Source organism: Peromyscus californicus, unplaced genomic scaffold (genome assembly GCF_007827085.1).
Source record: "Peromyscus californicus insignis strain IS unplaced genomic scaffold, ASM782708v3 Scaffold_7__1_contigs__length_154581171, whole genome shotgun sequence".
NCBI classification, from domain to species: Eukaryota; Metazoa; Chordata; class Mammalia; order Rodentia; family Cricetidae; genus Peromyscus; species Peromyscus californicus.
In genome coordinates this window covers 125,126,804-125,151,666 of record NW_026294595.1, presented here as the reverse complement: position 1 = coordinate 125,151,666, position 24,863 = coordinate 125,126,804, and the positions used below count along the sequence as shown (strand labels likewise).

At 41.6% G+C, this 24,863-nt stretch overlaps 1 protein-coding gene across 1 annotated transcript; it reads right to left on the bottom strand.

The window, feature by feature from the left end:
• Positions 1–1,068: 1,068 nt before the first annotated feature.
• On the bottom strand, positions 1,069–24,485 carry Gins1 (GINS complex subunit 1). The gene is made up of 7 exons (XM_052725863.1): positions 24,300–24,485; positions 19,418–19,482; positions 16,027–16,125; positions 15,265–15,355; positions 9,202–9,318; positions 6,904–6,978; positions 1,069–3,145 (listed from the first exon to the last, which is right to left on the bottom strand). Exons 1-7 carry the CDS (start codon positions 24,372–24,374, stop codon positions 3,077–3,079), a joined length of 591 nt encoding a protein of 196 aa, XP_052581823.1. The 5' UTR covers positions 24,375–24,485; the 3' UTR covers positions 1,069–3,076.
• Positions 24,486–24,863: the final 378 nt, after the last annotated feature.

Sequence of the window (24,863 nt, the reverse complement as noted above, 5' to 3'; positions counted from 1 at the left end):
CAGTTTGAAGTAGCTATGAAATAATTTTATGTGGGAGGCACTATAACATGAGGAATTGTATTAAAAGGTTACAGCATTAGGAAGGTTCACAACAACTGCTTTAATCCCAGGCGAATCTCTGACTTTGAGGCCAGCCTGGTCTACAGAGTTCCAGGACAGCCAGAGCTACAATAGTAAGAAAAACAAAAAAAACAGGATTCTCTACTCCAGTCAGCGCTTCACCCCAGAAGGGAATGCTCTTAAAATAAAGAGTCTAGTTTTACTAACCAGTAAAATACTTAGCCTCAGTACAGTTTGCCTTATACCTGTTAGTACAACAGCTCTGCCCTGAAGGTGTCCCGGACACCTGGAGCTGTTTAGCACAGCTCTGATGGCTGGAACTGCAAAGCAGCAGCCCAGCCCTGGAAGGGAAATTTTTCTGACTTCTCTGGAGAGTCAGGCCTGGAACTGCTTCAGCAGGGAAGGGTATCCTGACTCTTCAGGAAAGTCAAGGCATACCTGGTGTGATGGGGGATGGTCTCCCCGCAGGATATATCAATCCTGCTCCTCTCCTGGAGAGCCTCTACAGCTGAGCTTTGCTCAGCCCCCACTTAAGGGGGCTTCCTAGCAGAGCTCTGCTTCTCTGGCCTAAGATGTTGCTTCTTTTGCTTTACTCTGTGAAAGGGGAAACCCCTGCAGAAATGTAGCAATCTCCTCGGGCTCCTCCGGAGCAAAGTGTTACTTTTCAGCTTGCTGTGTCCACTGAAAAGATCTCAGCAAAGATCTGTTCAGCTCCTCCTTGCCCTACTCTTTCAGCTCTCCCTTATTTTGTCCACTGGGGGATGTCTCAGCAAGGATCTTCTCTATGTCAGTGAATGAAGATCTTCACACCCAAAAAACTCTTTTGAGAAAAAGATTTATTTGAAAGGAGGAGTCCAGGAGAGTAGCTGCCTCTACCAGGATGGAGAGAACAGCCCTTTTTTCCCTAACTGACTAGGCAGGGCAATTTACACAGGAAGTCTAGGGGGTGGAGTCAACCCTGGGCCCAGGATTCTACTATCCTGCTCTGTGATCGGTTGGTTTCACAAGTCAGTTGGCCAGGGGCAGAGATGGCTCTGATCTGACTGAACCAAACTGTGTTTCTTTCTGCCCCGATCTGAGCCATCTTTCCCTAGTTCTGGGCTCCAGGGTCAGGGTGGATTTCTTTAGGCAGCCCGTTTTTCCTACAATACCAGTATAGGCATTGTCAAAACTCACAGTGGGGTGGTGGTGGTAATGCACACCTTTAATCCCAGCACTTGGGAGGCAGAGGCAGGTGGAGCTCTGTGAGTTCAAGGTCAGCCTGGTCTACAGAACAAGTTCCAGAACAGCCAGGGCTACACAGAGAAACCCTGTCTCAAAGAAAGAAGGAAAAAAAAAATAAGAAAGAAAAAGAAAACCACCTCCCAGTGGGTGCACTTCTTTACTTTGGGTTCTGCCTGGAACTGAAGTACAAGGTGAGAGGGCAAGAGATATGGGTCAGCTGGTAAAGCTCCTGCTGCACAGATATGAAGACCTGAGTTCATATCTCCAGAACCCTTATAAAAATCTGGCTGTAATCCCATCCCAGGAGAAGTAGAGACAAGAGGTTCCCTGGAGCTCACTCTCCAGCCAGTCTAACTGAATCAGTAGGCTCTAGGTTCAGTGAGAGACTCTAGCTCAAAAAATAAGGTGAAAGCCATGCAATGGGAGTGCACACCTTTAATCCCAGCACTCAGTATGCCAAGGCTACACAGAGAAACCCTATCGCAAAAAAAAAAACAATTGAGGAAAACATCCAACACTCAATATCTGGCCTCTACATATATGTGCATTAGCAACCACGTGTACACACACAAAGTAGATTGGTTAAAGACTGAAAACATGATCAGCTAACTGACATTTACAGAAAACTGACTCCACTCCCAAATCAGCATTAGTAAATAAACCTGTAACAATTACCATGATGGACCTTGTTTGGGGCCTTAATACAAGTCTCAAAAAATTACAGAGACTGAAGTAATATCAAATGTGTTCTATCATCATGATATCTAATACTGTATAAACTAATCAAAAATTATTTAGGACGTGAATGGGATCAAAACATATTGTATAAAATTCTCTATAAAAATTATTTTTTAAAATTAATTTTAAAAATATATTCTCTATATAAATGAAATCAAATTAGAAACCAAATCCTAGCACTCAGGAGGCAGAGATGTAGCTCTCTGCGAGTTTGAGGCTAGCCTGGTCTACATAGTGAGTTCCAGGATAGCCAGAGCTACATAGAGCCTGTCTAAAACAAACCAGCAACATCAAAAAGAATCCAAAACCAGACTGAAAGCTGAAGCTAGGCGTGGCAGCTCAAGACTGTAATCCTAGCACTTAGGAGGCTGAGGCAGAGCATCATCAGTGCCAAGATCTCTGGGCCCTTACAAGGATGCTGCTCATCTACACAGTGTAAGTTATCTGCTCAGTACTGTCCAGCCTCCTCCAGCTCCTGAAGAAGGCTCAGCCTCACCTTTGGCCTACTAAAACCTTCACTTGGCCAAAATAACTCTTCCTGGGGGCTTATTCTACTGCTAAGGAAACAGATTTATTTCCCTACCCCTGGATGTTTCCATCTTCTACTAGATAAATATTTGCTACTTTTGAAAAAATGTATCATGAAAACAGATTCGAACTGAAGACTGTTGATTTTTATTTATAAAAGTACAGCGTTTACTGTGGGAATGCAATGACTAGAGATATAGCTTGTAACAAAGCTTAACAGGTGGCAGATTATACTTGTAGCCACATGCTCCTGGTCTATAGTCTGCTCTTTGACTTTTGTTGTCCTGTCTTTTGAGGTGCTAGGGATGGAACCCAGTTTCTCAAATGCTAAGCAAGTGCTCTACCACTGAGCCCCCCCCCCCCCCACACTGCCCCAGGTGCCCTTTGTGGTTATTTTAGAGCATGTCTGTAAATTTAAAATCAAAGAAGGAGGGGAGGTCCAGTGAGGATGTTTCCATGAGCTAGACTTAGCTTCTTCACACCTGGCAGAGCCTGAAGTCCCTGCTGTCGTCATCCCAGAACACAGTCAGGACAGCACATGCTCCAGAACCCCTTGTCTGATTAACTGCTCACACTTCCACCGAGGCAAAAAGTGCTACGAGCAAAAGGAAGCAGAAGGGAAAGAATGAGAGAAATGATTAGGAAAAAAATTTAATTATATTTCACATTAGTAAAAAGCAACAGTTATTATATACCTTATCAACTTCTACAGCTAAATAAATAAAAGCTAAACTTAACTAATTTGCTATTTTTATTTATTTATTTATTTTGGTTTTTCGAGACAGGGTTTCTCTGTGTAGCTTTGGAGCCTGTCCTGGAACTTACTCTGTAGCCCAGGCTGGCCTCGAACTCACAGAGATCCACCTGCCTCTGCCTCCCGAGTGCTGGGATTAAAGGCGTGCGCCACCACCACCTGGCCTAATTTGCTATTATAACCAAGTAAAATTGATACTACTAAGAGATGAACACTACTAGTAAAGTTATTATTTTTATAAAAGTCATTGCATAATTCTTAAGATTTATTCATTTTTATTTTATGTGTATGAGTGTTTTGCCTACATGTATCTATGTGTACCACATGTATGCCTGTTGCCCATGAAGGCCAGAAGAGGGCACTAGATCTCCTTGGACTAGGGTCCTCCGCAAGAGCAGAAAGTGTACTTAACCACCAAGTCATCTTTCCAGCTCTTTATTCACCAAGTTTTTAAAAATTATTAAGTGTTAAACACACACACACTGAGTGATACATTTGATAGTTGCTTTAACACCATATTCATAAGTATTAAAGAATACATGTTAAGCATGTCTCCACTAGTGTCTGAACTATGTGGATGACCTACACAGATACACAGTCAGTTTTAGGTGTAGCCAGATATATTTTTAAGTAACTAATTTAGTATGCATGCATGCATGTGTGTGTATGTGTGCATGTGCAGATATAGACATGCATAGGCCATAGCATGCATGTGAAGGTCAGAAGACAACTCTCAGGAGTTGGTTCTCTCTTGTCATCTTAGGATCCAAGGATTGAACTCAGGTCATTGGGCCTGTGTGCTAGTACTTTTATTTACTATGCCATCTTGCTGGCCCATGATCAGGTATTTTAGAAATTCCTTAACATTAAACAGTAGAAAATAGGTTTCAAACACAGATAATGTAAGTTGTTGAGGCTGTTCACATGTCCACACAGGAGCAAATGAACAGGCTCAGGCCTCACTGGCTCAGCACACAGTGGGCAGATCAGCAACAGAGCTCCAGAAAACCTCAACAAATTGAAAGCATTTCCACTCATCTTGCTCTGAGGACAGCTTTGCTCCTGGCAACTGCAGGTTCCCATGGCACCTTCAGAACACAGATTTTTTTAAAGCACCTTAATTCATCATCTGGTTTTTTGGTGCAGTATGTTTAAGGAGACACATGGGAGAGAACAGTTGGTTTAACAAAGATTTTAGGCTATCTTTGAAATCAGTTCTACAAACCTACTTTTGGGAAATGAAAGCTGCACGCTAATAAAGCAGATCAGTCACCCTCTTGGGCCAGAGCACAAGATGACTAGAAGTATTCTGTTCCAGGATGTAAACATTCAACATCATGATTTAGGGACAAGACACTAACTGGTTAACACCCACATGGCAGGACAGGCAAAGAAGAAAGAGTGGCCCTTATCTTCCTTTACTATGACTTCAGAAAACGGGGAGAGGATAAAAATGAACTGGGTTAATAAGAAGTCACAGCTCTTCAATGACAATCTTATCCTATTAAGCTTACATATTAAGTACTTAAAAGTTCTTGATCTGCACCATGATTTCTTGCTCTAAAGAACAAGGTTAAAATGAGGTATAAGCTGAAAATGGTTGCTTAAGAATTTTCATAAATTCGCCGGGTGGTGGTGGCGGTGGTGGCGGCGGCGGCGGCGGCACACGCCTTTAATCCTGCTGCAGGCCTCAGGAATGTATCATAAGAACTCAGCTGGTTATGGCAAAGTCACTACCTGGAGGGATCAGGGAATTCCTCCAGAGGAAGCCAAATTCCAAGAAGTTTTTGGTGTTATTTGGCTTGTTATAAATCAGCTGTATCCTGTTATGAAAATCAAGTGTGCCTTCATAGTTTTCCCAATTGACTTTTCCCTAAGAAGGGCTAACAGTGTGGACTGATCACTCTCTGGACATACGTATTCCAGGTATTTGGAGAACAGCCTCAGGAAAGGCTTTCTCTGGAATCAGATATCTCCCTTAGCCACTTTCAAGGACTAACAGAAGACACCACCTAGGTGGGCGCCCAACTTTCAATGACTAACAGTGATAGCAGCCCACATGCAAGTCTCCTGACTTAAGGTAAATTCCACAAGGAGATACCGCCTAGGTGAGGTGGACGTTAAGTAAATAGTTTTACACAATTTAGCTCGGACCCTCCCTTTTTATACCGGGACTTCCAGGGCACGTAGAGGACGGAGAAGAGCAAAGAGAATGGAAGAACTAGATGGGTAAGAACTTGAGAGGAAGCCGGGCGATTGTGGCACATGCCTTTAATCCCAGCACTCGGGAGGCAGAGGCAGGTGGATCTCTGTGAGTTCGAGGCCAGCCTGGTCTACAGAGTGAGTCCCAGGAAAGGCGCAAAGCTACACAGCGAAACCCTGTCTCGAAAAAAATAAAAATAAAAAAGAACTTGAGAGGAACAAATGGAGATGGGAAAGAACTAGATTGAAGGGCGAGAAGAGAGGACTAGAGGAACGAGATGGAAGATGAGGAAGAGTCAGATGGGAAAGACCTAGCTGGGTAAGAACAAGGTGAAAAGGACCTAGATGAGGCAGAATTAAGACGAGAGAATTAAGATAGAACTTAAGAGGGAACAGCAGATAAACAGAGAAATCAGGCAAGAAAGGAGCTAGGCACGAGAACAGAACTGAAGCTGTGTATATGTGGATGTTATGCCAGAGGAATTAAAGCAAGTGGACTATAGAGCTCGATGTGCTGAGATTCTATTTCCTGAAAATAGTCCTCGCTGTTAGTAGTTCTCTCTCTTGAGCCCCTGGGATGTATAATATTAAGGCTGGTCCCTCTAATATTATACAAAATAATCCCAGCACTTGGGAGGCAGAAGCAGGCAGATCTCTGTGAGTTTAAGGCCAGCCTGGACTAGAGAGCGAGTTCCAGGATAGGCTCCAAAAGCTACACAGAGAAACCCTGTCTTGAAAAACCAAAAAAAAAAAAATCCATGAAGTCAGGGATAAGCTCAAAGCAACGTTCTTTTGCTTCTTACTCTAGTACTACAGATATGAACCTATCTATAGCTTCATGCACGCCGGACAGCTGGACAAGTGCCACCATTGAGGCACAACTCCAACCCTCTTTTTATTTTTTGAGATAATATCTCACTAAACTGCCAGGTATGGCTTGGAATTTCCTTTGTAGCCCAGGTTGGTTTTGAACTTGCTATTGTGACCAACCTGGTCTGGAACTCTGGAATTAAAGACAAACACCACTATATGTGGTTGGTCTTCAACTTTTGGTCCTCCTGCTCAGGTGGGATTACCTCCTGAGTAACTGGGATTACCAACTCTTAAATTCAGTATTTTAATAGTCCCCAAATAATCTGTCAACTAATCAGAATAAGGCCCATCATAATAATTACTCAGGAAAGTGTTTAGTATTAAATATAATCAGCAGCCTAGTAAATAAATAATTTTTTCTTGCCATATGAAACATTTGCTTCAAGTCTTAGTATTTAGAAAAAGTTCAGAAAGGTCTGAGATACAGAGGAACATCACAAGGAGATGCTCATTTTGCTACTGAATCCAGCATTTCCTCACACACATTCTTAACAAAGTTTAAAGTATATGACAACAGAAAATACCTGACTATTTTTTTTAAGCAGGACTGAAGTGCCGTCATCAACTTCAAATTCTCCATAGTCTTTTAAACACCGTACCTGAAAGAACAAATTGAGACTTTGTTTTTTCTTTGAGACAGGGTCTTTAGCTGGTTGACTAGTTGAGTCTTAGGCTCAAGTGATCCTACTGTGTCGGCCTCCTGACTAGCTGAGAACGTAGCTATGCCCCAGCATACCTGATTTATGTTATTATAGGTAGTAATCAAACAGAAAACAGGTGCTGCACGAATATCTATGTAATATCTAGATCCACTCCAGCCTCACTTTTGTAGTAGTAGTATGAGAACAGGATACAGGTAAGTTTGCCAGTTCCTGCTTTTGGAAGAGATTCTTCCAATCTTCTTCAATAGGCAGACTCATTCCAGGGAATTCTTAGCAGCAGAAAATGAAAGCAGTGCCACAATAGAAGCAAAAATGAAGTTGTACTAAATTATCTTTTAATTTGTAAAAATTCTTAATCATCTCAGCTTGTCCTCATCTTAACCTTATTCTTTAGGCCACCAGGCTACCAAAAGTGAGGTCCTGGTTGGAAGGTAGAGGAGCGAGGCAGTCTTGGACAGCAACTCCTACAAAGAAAAGAACTATCTGGGCCGTCAAGATAGCTGAGAGGGTAAAAACACTTGCTGTGTAAGCCTGGTGACCCCTGACCTCACAGGGAAGGAGAGAACCAACTCCCCAAAGTTGTTCTCATGTATACCAAAGGACACACAACCGCACTCAGGTACACATTCCATGTAAATATTTCTTTTGAAGGGACAACACTAAATGCTCTCCAGGAAAACGGAGGCATTTCCACCTCATGAGAACTGGGAAGGAGTTTACTCTCCTGAGGGTTAGGACCCATACTGCACTGCTACTGACTTCCAGTAACGCCAACTCCAGCAACAAGTACCAGATATTTCTACATGTCCTAGAATTAGTCTGAAATTTGACAACAACTCTCAGAGCTTTTTAACAATGTGAGAAATACTATTAGAGGAAAACCTCCACTGCTGTATTGACTTCTTTGAAAAGACTGGTTTTGGGGAAAAGGTGCTGTGGCCAAGTGTGTCCCCTCAATCACTTTAGGATTACTTTTTCCCCATTTTGAGACAGGGTCTCCTGTAGCCCAGGCTGGTTCTAAACTCTAAACTTCTGCCTCAGCATCCCAACTACTAGGACTGCAGGTATGAACTACCACACTTGGCTTAAATTACCTACTTCTACACATTAATATTCTTTTTTTTAAAGATTTATTTATTTATTATGTATACAGTGTTCTGTTTGCATGGATCCCTGCAGGCCAGAAGAGGGTGCCAGATCTCATTACAGATGGTTGTGAGCCACCATATGGGTGCTGGGAATTGAACTCAGGACCTCTGGAAGAACAAACAGCCAGTGTTCTTAACCTCTGAGCCATCTCTCCAGTCCCCGGCATTAATATTCTTAAACAAACAAACAAACAAACAAACAAACAAATAAATAAATAAAGTCAAGCATGGTGGCTCAAGCCTGCAATCCCAGCACTTGGGAGGTGGAAGCAAGAGGATCATGAGCTAAGTACGAGTTACCCTTGACTACAAGGCATGTTCCAGGTAAACCTCAGCTGCATGAGACCCTATCTCAGTATATATATATAGTTGTGTGTACACACACACACACACACACACACACACACACTGTCTCATATCATTACTCATTTAATACCCAAAAGTTCCCACTTGTCTCATACATATTTTGGTTTTTTCCCCATTTTATTTCATGTGTATGGGTGTTTTACCTTCATGTATGTCTGTACACCACATGTATAGTATCCAAGTGGGGTGGATGGCATTGGGTCCCCTAGGACTGAAATTACAGATGGTTATGAGCTGCCATAGAGGTGCTGGGATTGAACCTGAAGCCTCTGGAAAAGCAGCCAGTGCTCTTTACCACTGAGCCATCTCTCCAGTCCCTCATGGATATTTTTCTAAGTTTTCATGTTGAAACTAGAATCTGAGAGAACTACATTGTACTTTATGTCTTACCTTTCAATCTATAGGTTTCTCTCCCTCTTTAGAAACTTTTTCTTTCCTTTTGGCAATCTATTTGTGGTACCAAAACCAAAACTATTAAAATGGGTGTACTGATGAAATTGTAGGTGTCCATGCTAAAGACAGAGGAAACTATCTTCTCCTCACTCTTTTGTCTTAAGTTTCCTTTCTTTCTTTGTAAGAGAAGTTAGTAAATCCTCATCTTTAATAAAGGGTAGCACAATGTGCACATTAAGGTAAGTTTACCTACTTCAATATACAGGCTTTTTGGGGGTTTCACATCCTGGGTGATGTCCAAGCCTTCCTCTCCTCCCAGTGACCTCATGTAAGTAGCAAGAGACTTTTTATAATGGTTGAACCACTCCATCTGTGAACATAACAATGGTCATTTACAAAGGTTTAAGAAAATTTGTACAGGGCAGTGGTGGTGCACACCTTTAATCCCAGCACTCAGGAGGCAGAGCCAGGCGGATCTCTGTGAGTTTGAAGCCAGCCTGGTCTACAGAGCGAGATCCAGGACAGCACCAACGCTATACAGAGAAACCCTGTCTCAAAAAAAACCAAAAAAAAAAAAAGAAAGAAAATTTGTACAAACCACGTACTACCATTTCAAAATTGACACATCCTAGGGCTGGATCTTCCCACAGCAATTAACTTAATTATTAAAATCCCCCACAGACATTCCCACTAGCCCAATGATCTCTTCCCAGGAATTTCAGGTTGTGTCAAGTTAACAAAGCTATCACAACTACCAAAGTGAAGGCAGCTCTGGCAGACATCAGACACTCAGCCGGCATGGTCTGAGCAACAGCATATAAAAACCATAGGGAAGACAAGGGTCCACAAACTCCACTGACCCTGCCCCTGTGCATGGACCTAGCAGACTCCAACTTCAGAGGACCCTCAAGAATGACTAGAAAGGTGCCCTAGTACCTCACCCCTGTTTTATTTCAAACCCTGTGGAACCCCTCACCCTTTTATTCTTCTTGGTACACTTTTAGTGTTACTTTTACCCCCCCCCCCCCTTTTTTGTTTGTTTGTTTGGGATTTTATTTTTTGGTTTTTCAAGACAGGGTTTCTCTGTGTAGCCCTGGCTGTCTTGGAACTCACTCTGTGGGCAAAGCTGGCCTGGAACTCACAGAGATCTGCCTGTCTCTGCCTCTGAGTTCTGGGACTAAAGGTGTGCGCTACTATCACTGCCTGGCTTGCTTGTTTTTTGAAGTGACTATGGTTGAGATATCATTTGTTTTTTTCTTTTCTTTTCTAATTTCTTGCTCTTTTCCCTGAATAACATTTATCTCACTCAGCTTCTTTCCTCATTCTTGTATTTAATCTTGCTTCTCTATTTTCCCCCTTTTCCTGCCTCCTCCTTTGATGTCATTCATTTACTGTTTCCACACTCACTCTTAAAAATTACCTTTGTCCCACATTCTACAGTAGCTTTGCCAGTTTTACTTTTGTGGTCACTGATGATCCATTAGTGGGCTGTACTTGACTTTAAGTGTATTTCTATATCTTGCATGGCTTCTTGGTTTGCTGCTATCACAGAAATTTGCTTTCTCTCTACAGAGGGTACTAGAGATTAAGCCTTCAAGAAGATCCCCAAATAAAACAGGAAGAGAGTTCCTGACCAGCAGATATGCACATCACAAGACAGAGACCCCAAAACATGAGAAAGTGTGGCACACTGGCTCCTCCAAAAGGCTCTCTGTAATTCACTACCAAACTCAGTGACAGTGAAACAGCTATAATGCTAACTGATGATCTCAAAAGTTTACTAGTAAAAACTGATCAATGTTTTCTAAGACAATACAAACAAAGGGATTCAATAAATCCAGAGCCTAAAGAGAAGAAAGTCAGCAATACAGAGGGTAGGGGAGGATAAGGTAGTAAAATGAATGAATTAGGGACAAAAAGGCTGCAACCTGCTGCTGGTGGTGGTGGTGGCGGCATACACCTTTAATCCCAGTGCTTGGAAGGCAGAGGCAGGCCTCTATGAGTTCGAGGCTAGCCTCGTCTACAAAGCAAGTTCCAGGACAGCCAGAGATGTTACACAGAGAAACCTTGTCTTGAGGGGGGAAAAAAAAAAGCAACCTAGTGGAAAATGTCAGAAATTGTGGGGAAACAAAACAAAAACAAAACCCATGGAGAAGAGGAAGTAACTATGTTCAAGAAAACAAGGAAATAAGCATCACCACACAAGGACCGAGAACTCTGGCGCACAATCAAGAGACCAAACCTAAGAGTCCACAGGATAGAAGTGAAGGTAAATTTTAAAGCGTTAAGAGATTCCACTCAATGAAATTATAACAAAAATTTCCCAAATCTAGAGAAAGATATCAGACATAAGAGGTATTAGAACCCTAAAGACAAGACCAGAGAAGAACCTCTCTAACATATTGTAGTCAAAATGTCAAAAATGCAAAGCAAAATAAAATTACAAGATGATATAACAATTGGAAACATATGTTGAGGGCTATAAAAGGTCAGATAGGTCCTGATCCAATGGCAGTAGTGTGGGGCGTTTACCCACCACCCCCACAGTTCCCCAGAGTTTTCTTGAGTGCGAGCAGCAGGAAATATTAGATAGAAGGATTTATTGTGGAGAATCTTGCGGAGATAAACAGATAGAAAATAAAGGATAGCCTTGAGAGGGCCTGGAACCTTTTCCAACGGGCCCCGACTGTCTCTGCCCCAGGGTTTTTATAGAGACGCCAAAGGGTGGAGCAAAAGACCTCCTCCCCCAGCACAGCCAAGTGCAGACCATCTCAGACACCTGCACTCAGGCCTGTGGTCTAATCATCCTCTATGCGGACCTGCTGGGTAAAGCCACGAGGAACCCGAGAATGGGCTCCCACACAGTAGGTGATTCAACACACCATTTTCATTCAAACTGAAACCTGAGTTAAATTATACTGCAGAGGCTGGAGAAATGGTTCAGTGGTGAAGAAACACTTGTTGCTCTTGCAGAGGACCTGGGTTCTATTTCCAGCATCAACATAGTGGCTCACAACCAATTGTCATTCCAGTTCCATGGAATCTGACCCCTTCTGACCTCTAAGGGCACCAGGCATGCACATGGTGTCCATACATACACATAGGCAAACCATTCATACATATAAAATAAATCTAAAAAATCAAACTACACTGTAGATCAAATGAGTTTATTAGATACACACAGAATATCTATCTAACAGGTAATGAATATATATTCTTCTTAGCAGCCCATAAGCTTCTAGAAGAGAGATCACATTCTGGGTCACAAATCAAGTCTTAAAAAATACAAGAGAATCTAAATAACTTCTTGTATCTTATCAAATTGATGCCATAAAACTAGAAATCAACAAGAAGAAAACTACTGAAACCTCACAAGTACTTGGAGAATCAATAATATACTTTTGAATGACCACCGAGCCACTGAAGAAATTGGGGAGGAAACTGAAAATTTCCTAGAATCAAACAATGTGAGAATACAATTTACCAAAATCTTTGGTACACAGCTAAAGCAGTTGTCAGAGGAAAGGTGGTAGCTATAACAAGCACTTCCCCTAGCCGGGCGGTGGTGGCGCACGCCTTTAATCCCAGCACTCGGGAGGCAGAGCCAGGCGGATCTCTGTGAGTTCGAGGCCAGCCTGGGCTACCAAGTGAGTTCCAGGAAAGGCGCAAAGCTACACAGAGAAACCCTGTCTCGAAAAAAAACCAAAAAAAAACCAAAAAAAACAAAAAAAAAAACAAAAACAAGCACTTCCCCGGAGAAATTAGATAGCCCCCCACAAAACAAAACAAAAACCTGGCAATGCACCGTAAGGTTCTAGGAAAACAACAACAGTCCAAACCCAAATGCAGGAGGACGAGAGAAATTACAAAGATCATGGCAGAAATTAATGAAGTAGAAACTAAAACAATAATATATAGACACAATCAAAAAATGGATAAATTCCTAGGCACATAAGATCTGCCTAAAGTAAATCAAGAAGAAACAAATCCATTATAATCAGTGAGACTACAGCAACCATAAAAGGGCTCCCAACAAAGGAAAGCCTCAGGACTAGATGGGTTTACTGTCAAACTCTACCAAACCTTTCAAGAAGAGCTAACACAAATACTTTTAAACTATTCCATAACAGAAGGAAGGAAACAATGCCAAATGCATTGTACAAAGCCAGCATTATCATGACACCAAAACCCCATGACACACAAAAAAAGAAAACTACTAAGTTCCCTGATAGAAATAAAAATTTGCAATAAATTCTTAGAGTCAGAATTAAAGAACACATTAAGAAGATCAGACCATGACAACGTTGACTTCGCTCCAAGAACGCAAGGTTGGTTCAACACACACAAATCAACATATAAATAGTTAAGGACAGAAATCATGTATCACTGATGCAGAGAAGTATCAAGAGTTGTCAATGAGGACTCTCGATAGTGGAGGCTAGAAACCATACAGTCAGTGGACTGGGCTTTGGACCTCACTAACAGTGTGGCCTCCTGGGAGGGGAGGAGGGAAGAGAGCTCTGTCAATTTGAGGCCAGCCTGGTCTACAGAGTGAGTTCCAGGACAGGTACCAAAACTACACAGAGAAACCTTGTCTCGAAAAACCGGAATTAAAAAAAAAAGAGTACCTGGATGGCAATGCTTTGTGTACCATTATGGGATGTGTCGGGAGGGTGTCCAATGCTCTGCTGTACAAGCATAAGATGCAGAAGCTTAGAGTCTCCAACCCTCTCAGCCCTGCCTCACGAGTCTCATCCAGCTGGTTCCCATTTGTATCCACTTTGCTTTGTATCCATTTGGCTTCAAGACATTGAAGTTTGAAGCTGAATGGTTTTCTGAGTTTTGTGATTCATTCTGGTGAAGTACTGAACCTATAGGAATCATGGAACATTAGAACTTGTAACTGTTGTCTAAAGTAAGGGGAACTTTTATGGAAGACTTAGGTGAAGTGTGGTCTAACTTCAGGCAGTTACTCTGAAGTCCTTGTAAACTGTATCATTTTTAAAGGAGATAATTTAGACACAGGGAGAGGTGTAACAGGAATCTTAACAGGTCTTATTAATAAAAACAAACCTGAAGCAGGTATTAGGGTGAATGCTGGAAGATCAGAGAAGCAGAACAAGCCACAGCTACCTCACCTTGCTAATACCTCAGGTGATCCTGTTTCCTCAGACTGGAAACCTCTGTGTCCTCATCCAAATGGATCTCAGCTGAACTGCTGCTCAAAAGCCTGAAAGCTTAACCAGCCTAGTTCCTGGTTTTCACGCTTTATATACCTTTCTGCTTTCTACCCTCACTTCCTGGGATTAAAGGCGTGTGTCACCATACCTAGCTGTTTCCAATGTGGCCTTGAACTCACAGAGATCCAGACGGATTTCTGCCTCTGGAATGCTAGGATTAAAGGCGTGAGTGCCACCATTTTCTAGCCTCTGTATCTAGTGGCTGTTCTGTTCTCTGACCCCAGATAAGTTTATTAGGCTGCACAATATTTTGGGGAACACAGTATCACCACAGAGAGGTCAAGTTACTTGCTTGAGATAGACAGCTGTTGGATAGTAAGGATTTAAGTTTATCTGGCTTCAATCCAATATCTGAAGTAATCTTATGCCTTGGACCAATCAAGACTTATTACCAATATAAATTTGTAATATTGATTAGAATGTACATATATACATATATGTACACATTGTATAGAAAGCACCCAAGTAATAATTCCAGTTTTTAATCCCAAAGATGGATTAGTAATAAATAGCATATTGGGCAGGGTGGTGCACACTTTAATCCCAGCACTCAGGAGATAGAGGCAGGTGGATCTCTGTGAGTTCGAGGCCAGCCTGGTCTACAAAGCAAGTTCCAGGACACCCAGGGCTGTTATACACAGAAACACTATTTCGAAAAACAAACAAAAAACTATTGGGACTCTATTTTGTTAAGTACCTAGTTTTCCACACAGTACAGGCACTTAGAAATACTCCCCACCACATACTTCCTATCATAGTATATAAGAAATTAGTTCAAGGCCAGGTGTGGTGGTACATGCCTTTAATCCCAGTACTCAGGAGGCAGAAGCAAGCAGATCTCTTTGAGTTCAAGGCCAGCTTGGTCCACAAAGCTAGTTCCAGGAGAGCAAGGGCTACACAGAGAAACCTTGTCTCTAAAAAACAAAAACAAAAAACAACAACAACAAAAAACAAACAAACAAGAAATTAGTTCAGGTTAGAAATTGCTGAATACTAAAGACAAAAGGAGAAACACAGATAACTACTGTTAGAGAACATAGAGAGCATTTTTATACATTTGAATAGTGCTAACTTACTTCTTCAGCAGACATGTGGAATCGTAAAGCATTTGGCAAGACACTGCCATATTCCCACCTGAGTGCTCTAATCCGAAGCAACCGGTCATACCTAAGATGTGAAGGGATTAGATGGTCTAAGAATAAAAGGGGTCAAAGTCATTCTGATGAGAAGACTCGAGACTCACAAAACCTAAATGGAACATGGGGACTTTGTGTGGCTACTGATAGAAAGACACCAACAAGAAGACATCTTTGGGACAATGGAAAAAAACATGCATAAAAACTGTTTAGATTGTTGGTGTGGTGGCAAATGCCTTTAATCCCAGAACTTTGGAGGCAGAAGCAGGAGGATCACTGTGAGTTCAAGCCAGGACTACATAATAACAACCTGTTTCAATCTTAGAAAATTGTTTAACTCTCCAAATGTGACAACATGCAGTGGTTACATAAGCCAAGAGATCCTTACTGCTTAGAGACAAAAAACATTAAGAATTCAGTGGTGAGCTGCCATGATAATCCAAACTAGTGCAGTGTAAAAACAAAATGCAATGAAGTAAATGTGGCAAAACACTAAGGTCTAGGACCTAGGTTCTACAGAGCAAGTTATATTATTTTCACTTTTTATGAATACACTAATATTTCATAATTTTAAAAAATTTAAAAAAAATAAAAAGGAACAACAGAAGATTTCTTTCTTCCTTGCTACCCACTGAGAAACCAAACTACATCAAAAACCTTCCTAGGTTCCCTGACACTCCAAGCAAAACCCAAGACACTTACAGGTATGCTATAGTGCAGCGTCGATTTCTTAACAAAGAACAATGCCGAAATTTGATGGTTGGTATCAAATCACCTCGTCCAGCTGACTTTGCTTCATTCCTGGTAAGGACATATAAAGAGCAAGAAACATATTCCAGTGTAGGTAAAAGTTTCAAAGCCAGAATGACTGACATACATGCTTGCTTTGTCCATTTAAAGTTAGCAGCAGTCAACCCAAGCAGAGTAGCTACCACCATGCCAGTGCTTTCATTAGTACATTAAAAGATAAAAACCAGAACTGGGTACAGTGGTACACACCTTTGATCCCAAGCATTTAGGAGGTAAAGTCAGAGAAATCTCTTGAGTTCAAGTCATCCTAGTGAGACCCTGTATTTATCAGAGAATCTAGGTTGTTTTGTTCTTGTGGTGCTGAAGATCAAACCCAGGGCCCCACACATGCGAGACGAGAGCTCTAGCACTAAGCTTCTTCTTGACCACAGAGAGCCATTCTACATACTTCTGCCCCTCTGTGGAGGTCAGGCTAAGTCTCCACATTCCTTACAACTGCTTACAATGTAAAGATATCATCCCCAGATTATAAGAAACCATTATAATACATTTGGACTAGCAGGGCATGGTGGCACCATGTCTATAACCCTAGCACTTGACGGAACTACAAAATGAGATCTTTTCTCAAATGATTAAATTTAATAGCCGAATAATGTAGAAAGTACACGTAAAAACTCTTCATATTTACACATGATTAGTTGAAGGGTTCCCCTTTATTCACAAGTTATTTTTAAATTTTTATTGCATTTATTTATGTGTGTACGTAGTTTGTGTAGAGAACAGATCAGAGGGCAACTTCAAGGAGTTTACCCTCTCCTTTTACCAGGTGAGTCCTGGGGGCCTAACTCAAACCAGCAAACTTAGCAGCAAGTACCTCCACCCAGAGTCATCTCATCAGCCCTATTTTTTTTTTTTTCAAAATCTTTTTATTTGAGTTGGGTGGTGATGGCACATGCCTTTAATTCCAGCACTCAAGAGGTAGGTGACTCTGAGTTAAAGACCAGCCTGGTCTACAGAGAGAGTTCCAAGACAGTCAGGGCTATACAGAGAAACCCTGTCTTGAAAAAAATTTAGAAAAAAAAAATCTTTTTATTTGTATAGGTGTTTGCACCACATGCATAGAGTTCCCACAAAGGCCAGAAGAGGGTGTCAAATCCCCAGGAACTGGAGTTTTAGATCATTGTGAGCTGCCATGTAGGTTCTGGGAATCAAACCCAGTGCTCTCAAAGCAGCTGGTATTCTTTCTTTTCTTTTCTTTTTTTTTTTTTTTCCAGAGCTGAGGACTGAACCCAGGGCCGTGCACTTGCTAGGCAAGCACTCTACCACTGAGCTAAACCCCCAACCCCGAGTAGCTGGTATTCTTAACCACTGCCATCTCTCCAGCCCCCTCACAGATAATTTTAACCAGAAACTAGTAACAATGATCACCTCCCCAGCGAGAATTTAACAAAGTAAGGGACAAATTTCTGGACTATTAATTTGCACAGAATACAAATACATGGAGTACAGAAAATTCAGTCCCTTACTGGACCAAGACCTAATAGGCCAATTCTAAAATATATCTTTATTCTGTTTATTGTAGTCAATGACCTGAATGACCACTGTGTCTCCTCCTCTCTGCTTGTTAAATACATATAGCAGCCAGGATGACCTTAAGACAGACTGCCTACCCCCTACCAATTATCTCATCTGATGACACCCTCTTCTCCTTGCTAAGTTCCAGCCACACTGGTCTTTAAGTGTGGTTTCCTGAGGACTAGCCTCTTTAAGATCCTTAACATATGCTGTAGCTACTGCCTGAATGCCCTTTGCTCACCTTGATTGTTTTAGTGACTAAAACCCTCTTCTTGAAGCCTCAGCTGAAATATCTTTTCCTCAGAGAAAACTCCCAGTTCCTCAATTTCAGTTACACTTCATATTGGCTCCTATCATTATTCTCTCTTCTAGCCTTTCTTTAGAGCAAAGTGTCTTACTGTCTGTCTCCTAAACAGTAAGGGTCATGAACAGAAATCTAGGCTATGTTAGTTATCATGGAAATACCAGAAATATTTATCAATGCAAATTTATTCAGTGTATGTCTATTGAATGGATTAATGAACAACTTTGCAGAATTGAGTTCAAGACTTGTCATCGGACTCACATTTACCACAGTCCTCATTATATTGGTAAAAATTTTTCTGTTATCTACATGTATTATGTTCCTATCGTTTGTATACCTCACAGATCTTATCATATTATTAATTTCTACATCCAAGTAACTCAAACCTCTCTAGGTAAGATTCTGACTACCACTGGGCATTAATCCCAACACTTGAGAGGCAGAGGCAAATGGATCTCTGAGTTCGAGACCACCCTGGTCTACCCCAGCTTTATCCAGTTCTCAGCACTCTTTTTTTTTTTAATCTTACCATGTGATGGCAGCCTCTGAAGTCTGTTCACACAGTCCAGATTCACCACTGTATGAAATGCCAGGCCTCGCTTAAATATCCAATAAATCTATAGCCCTCTCTTGACCTGATAGGTGGTAGCCTTTTGTGATACCAGTTCTCAATAAACTCTACTCATGGTGTCAGAAATCACTGCTGTTCCTGCTCAGAGGACCCTTCTCCTTCAAACACACTAAGGCATCGGTTAATGAAACGAAGAGTGGGAACTAAGTATTTACTTGCATTGTGGGCTTTATCTGCTCCTGTCTCATCTTTTAAAATCTACCTTAATTCTTTCAACTTAGAAGTCATACATCATAATACATCACTAAGATGTATTAAGCATCTAGCATATGTGAAGCATTGTCCAACCACAGAGCAGCAGAAACTCCTTTAGGTTCAAGTCCTGTGCTTACTTGTACAATCAGGGTAAGATCAGGTTCAGAAAATTAAAAAAAAAAAAAAAAAATTACATCCCCCAAAGAGATAAAAGGTTCTGATTTTAACATCTCATTTTTTTTTTTTTTATTTTTTTTTTTTCTTTTTCGAGACAGGGTTTCTCTGTGTAGCTTTGCGCCTTTCCTGGAACTCGCTTTGGAGACCAGGCTGGCCTCGAACTCACAGAGATCCGCCTGGCTCTGCCTCCCGAGTGCTGGGATTAAAGGCGTGCGCCACCACCGCCCGGCAACATCTCATTTTTTATTTTTATTTATTTGTTTGTTTGTTTGTTTTTTTATTGGTTTTTCGAGACAGGATTTCTTTGTGTAGCTTTGAAGCCTGTCCTGGAACTCACTTTGTAGACCAGGCTGGCATCAAACTCACAGAGATCTGGCTCCCCAGTGCTGGGATTAAAGGTGTGCGCCACCACCACCTGGCTCATTTTTTATTTTTAAAACATTGATATTATCACAACTTACACATCAGACTGGTTTTGTTCATACAAAGCTTTCATCTCCTCCAGAACTTGTCTGAGTCCATCCTCCTGAAATGTATAAATATATTAATTGATTTTCCCGATTAATTTCAATCTGTACTATATTTATCTTTCATTTACATACCTTAACAAAAAATAGTCTTCACAATATATTTCCATGGCTACAGATATTGGTAAGGAACATAAAATGGTATAGCCTGTGGAAATGAGTTCCACAGCTGTTCAGACACTTAAAAGGAATGGACAGAGTTCCTGAACCCAGGATGCCAAGCAGGAGGATCAAGACTTCAAGGTCTTCATACATGACATAGATACCCGATCTTAAACAACAAAGGACTGTAGGTGCAGCTCATGGGTAGAGCACTTTCCTAGCTAGCAGAAGACCTCCATCCCCAGCACCAGAAAAAAGTTAAACTGAACTACCATATGACCCGGCGATTTCACTTCTAGTTTTAGACCCAATCCCATTCTTAGACATGTTTTCTTTGTTATTTTCTTCCTTTCACTCCTTCATTTTTTTCTTTCTACTACTGAGCTAAACCATACACAAAAACTTACAATTTTTTGTGTTTGATTTTTTTTTATTTTCAGGTTTTCATAATTTTGTTTTGTTTTTTGTTTGTTTTGTTTTGTTTTGTTTTTTGAGACAGGATCTTGCTAGTACTATGTGACCCAGGCTGACCTCACAATAAATCTTCTGCCTCAGCATCCCATGTCCTGGAATTACAGGGCTTTCTGCAAATGTTCTTGGCAGCATTATTTAAAATAGTCAAAAGCAAAAATCATTCAAAGGACCTACAACAGATGTGGTATATCACCCAATGGAGTATCATTTAACAATAAGAAGGAATGAGTACTGATATGTGCTACAACATAGATGGATCCTGACAATTCCATGTTAAACCGGAGACAGCAGACACAAAAGGACTGTAATACCTAGGAAGGCAAATTCATAGACAGAAAAGCACTTTAGCCAAGCATAGTAGCACATGCCTAGAATCAATCCTAGCAACTGGAAGAGTATCTTCAACAAATGGTCCTGGCATAACTGGATATCAACATGTAAAAGATTGCAAATAGATCCATATCTGTCACCATGCACAAAACTCAAGTCCAAGTGGATCAAAGACCTCAACGTAAATCCAGTTACACTGAACTTGATAGAAGAGAAAGCAGGAAGTACTCTTGAACGCATTGGCACAGGAGATCACTCCCTAATATAACACCAGTAGCACAGATACTGAGAGCAACAATTAATAAATGGGACCTCTTGAAACTGAGAAGCTTTTGTAGGGCAAAAGACACGGTCAGCAAGACAAAAAAAAGAGCCTACAGAATGGGAAAAGATCTTCACCAACCCCACTTCTGACAGAGGGCTGATCTCCAAAGTATATAAAGAACTCAAGAAACTAGACATCAAAATACTGAACAATCCAATTAAAAAATGGGCTAAGCCGGGCGGTGGTGGCGCACGCCTTTAATCCCAGTGCTCGGGAGGCAGAGCCAGGTGGATCTCTGTGAGTTCGAGGCCAGCCTGGGCTACCAAGTGAGTTCCAGGAAAAGGCGCAAAGCTACACAGAGAAACCCTGTCTCGAAAAACCAAAAAAAAAAAAAAAAAAAAAAAAAAAAATGGGCTAAAGAGCTAAACAGAGAATTTTCAAAAGAAGAATCTCAAATGGCTGAAAGACATTTAAGGAAAGCTCAACATCCTTAGTCATCAGAGAAATGCAAATCAAAACGACTCTGAGATACCACCTTAAACCTGTTAGAATGGCTATGATCAAAAACACTAATGAAAGTCTATGTTGGAGAGGATGCGGAGCAAGGGGAACAATCCTCCACTGTTGGTGGGAGTGCAAACTTGTACAACCACTGTGGAAATCAGTATGGCGGCTTCTCAGAAAATTGAGAATCGATCTACCACAAAACCCAGCCATACCACTCTTGGGCATATACCCAAGGAATGCTCAATCATACCACAAAGATACATGCTCAGCTATGTTCATAGCAGCATTATTCGTAATAGCCAGAACCTGGAAACAACCTAGATGCCCGTCAACTGAGGAATGGATTAAGAAAATGTAGTACATATATACAATGGAGTACTACTCAGCAGAGAAAAACAATGACATTATGAAATTTGCAGGCAAATGGATGGAACTAGAAAATATTATCCTGAGTGAGGTAACCCAGACTCACAAGGACAAACATGGTATGTACTCACTCATAAGTGGATACTAGATATAAAGCAAAGGACAATCAGACTGAAACTCACAGATCCAGGGAGGCTACCTAGCAAGGGGGACCCTAGGATGACTGTGGCTTATAAGTTTTGGTTTTGCCCAATCCCTGGGCAAGTTTTAGTTAAACATTTCACTATTAGGATAAGAATTTGTACCGTATCAAGATGATGAAAGAAAATGTTGGCTGTACTTTCAGGAGGAGAGGCTAAAATCTTTTTAGATTATGGATTAGCCTACAGAAAAATGTCTGCCATAAATCAAACAGTGAAGGGGAAGATGAATAGGAATCTCACTTACACAACTTAAATAAAACATAGCTTTCTGAACAGATGAAGATAGGTTTCTTCTGTATCCTAGAATCTAATCAATATTTATATGTATAATTCAGCTATTATTTGGCTTAAAAGGGAAATGTTATTATTGGGAAATGTTAGCATTTTTACTATTTTCCACAGAGAAAATATTTTCCAGTTTCAAATAACCCTGGACTTTTGAATTATAAACGGTTTTTATGTTCAAGCTATCTGTGTATTATTTCTCCTGCAGTTGTACATAAAATGTTTTTACATTAAAAAGGACAAATACTATAGAATTGTATTACATGAAATATATAGAATATACAAATTCATAGACAGAAAGATTAGACGTTATCTCAAGATGGAGAAGAAAGGAATATAGAGCAATGATTTCCTAAGTACAGAATCTGTTTTGTGTGATGGAAAAGCCCCACAAATGGACAGTAGTAAAAGGACATAATATCATGAATGTAATAAATCAATACAATTAATGTAATTAATCAATATCATAAATATAGTTATTGAATAAAAAAATAAAATGGGCAACTTTATATTAGAATGCATATTTTACCAACTAAAAGGTAAAACAAGCCGGGCGGTGGTGGCGCACGCCTTTAATCCCAGCGCTCGGGAGGCAGATCCAGGCGGATCTCTGTGAGTTCGAGGCCAGCCTGGGCTACCAAGTGAGTTCCAGGAAAGGCGCAAAGCTACACAGAGAAACCCTGTCTCGAAAAACCAAAAAAAAAAAAAAAAAAAGGTAAAACAAATAGCCATTTAAAAAGTACATAGCTGGGCGGTGGTGGCACACGACTTTAATCCCAGCACTAGGGAGGCAGAGGCAGGCGATGGAGGCCAGCCTGGGCTACAGAGTGAGTTCCAGGAAAGGTGCAAATCCCTCCCTAGTGCTGGGATTAAAGGCGTGCGCCACCACCACCCGGCTACCTCTATGTTTAATATAGCGGCTGTTCTGTTCTCTGACCCCCAGAGAACATAAGTTTACTGGGGTGCACAATATATCAATCACACTTGCACAGAACTCAGGTTCAATTCCAGCACTCACATGGTGATTCATAAACATTTGTAACTCCAGTTCCTGCTCTCTTCCGACCTCCGTGGGCACCAGGCATGCATGTGGCCGCAAAACATACATGCATGCAAAATATTCATACACAGAAAATTTAAAAATAAATCTTTAAACCAGGCGATGGTGGCATGTGCCTTTAATCCCAGCACTTGGGACACAGAGGCAGGTAGATCTCTGTGAGTTCAAGGCCAGCCTGGTCTACAGAGTGTGTTTCAGGAAATCCATGCTACATCAAGAAACCCTGTCTCAAAAAAACAGTAAATTAATCTTTAAAATAAAAAAGCACAATAAAACTACTGAACTACTGAAAACATACACCACAATAAGAATAGTCTTTTTGAAGTCAGCCTGGTCTACAGAGTGAATTCCAGGACAGCCAGAGCTGTTATACAGAGAAACCCTGTCTCAAAAAACAAAACAAACAAAAAGTCTCAAATAGATTATACTGGGCAAAAGAGGCCAGATACAGATACAAAGGGTGCATACTACATGATTCCATATGGCCCTTCACAGGGCATCAGGCCCTTTCTAGAAGTGTCAGCTCTTAGCAGATTGAACCCAGATACATGAAAGAAAAAAAATTCAATCATCTACAAGCAAGAAAAGCAAATGGGTGGTTTCCAAAGGCTGCAGGTGGGACCTGGCTTCACAGCGACCCCCAGAACTACTAGGGTTACTTCAAGATGCTATTGGTTCATCAAGAGGCTGGGTATAAAGATGTATGTGGAGCTGGAGAGATTACTCAGCGGCTAAAAGCACTTGCTGCTCTTGCACCCACATCCTGCAGCTCACAAACGCCTATAGTCCCAGTTCCAGAGGATCCCATACCCTCTTCAGGCTTCCATGGGGCACCTGCATGCAGGTGACGCACATACACGTATTTTGTTGTTGTTTAAAATAGAGTTTCAGGCCAGCCTGGATAACATGAGGCCTTGTCTCAAAAAACAAAATCAAGAAACAGATGGGGAAATGCACCACGGCAATAAATAACATGAATGTGAGTATTTTCTTTTTCTTCCTCCAATTGGTTTGGCCCAGTTTCAAACTTTTTGTTTCCGATCTCGGCACCTAGCAAAAGAGGTAAAGCGAACCCAGCAACTGACACGTGAGAAGAATCTTCTGCAAGACAAAGCGGACTAGCCCAGGGAAAGTCCACATAGGCCCCGCCCCCATGCTTGAGGCCCCGCCCCCAGGCCAGAGGCCTGGCCCTCGGCACGCCCCTCCCGGTCCGCCGCTCCTCACGTTGAAGGCCGGCAGCTGCCCTTCCGGCGCGCGGTGTAACTCGCGGACAAGCTCCATAGCTTTTTCGCAGAACATGACGGACGCTCCTGGGTCCCGCGGTCCTGTCAACTGCCAAGTGACGCCAAACGGTCGCTGGGCTCTCGGCTGCGGCACTTCTATTGTTCGGGAGCCCCACAGCGCTCAGCCGCTCCTCCTCGCTTTGGCGCCAAACGGGCTCAACCAATAGAAGGGCGCTGTCGGATTGGGGGTGGGGTCCTAAGGCGGCCGAGCGGGGACATTTGACCTCATTGAGTAGCCGCACTGAGAGTCAAGGAAAGGAGGGTTAAGAGGATGATTTTTCCCTGGCGAAGCCGGGGAAGTCAGTTGCGTCTGAGACCCTAAGCTGAACCAAAGAGCTGTTTTCGATTGTGCAGCAAAGTAGAGTGCACATTCTTCCCTCCTTTTTATTTTTTCTATTTGAATTAATTATCTTTAGATTCCAAGGGGAACCTTTAAGTTAAGAGGAAAAGCCGAGAAACTAGTTGTGACACAGTGTTTCTCTTTAGCTCTGCAGTGCCGGCTGAC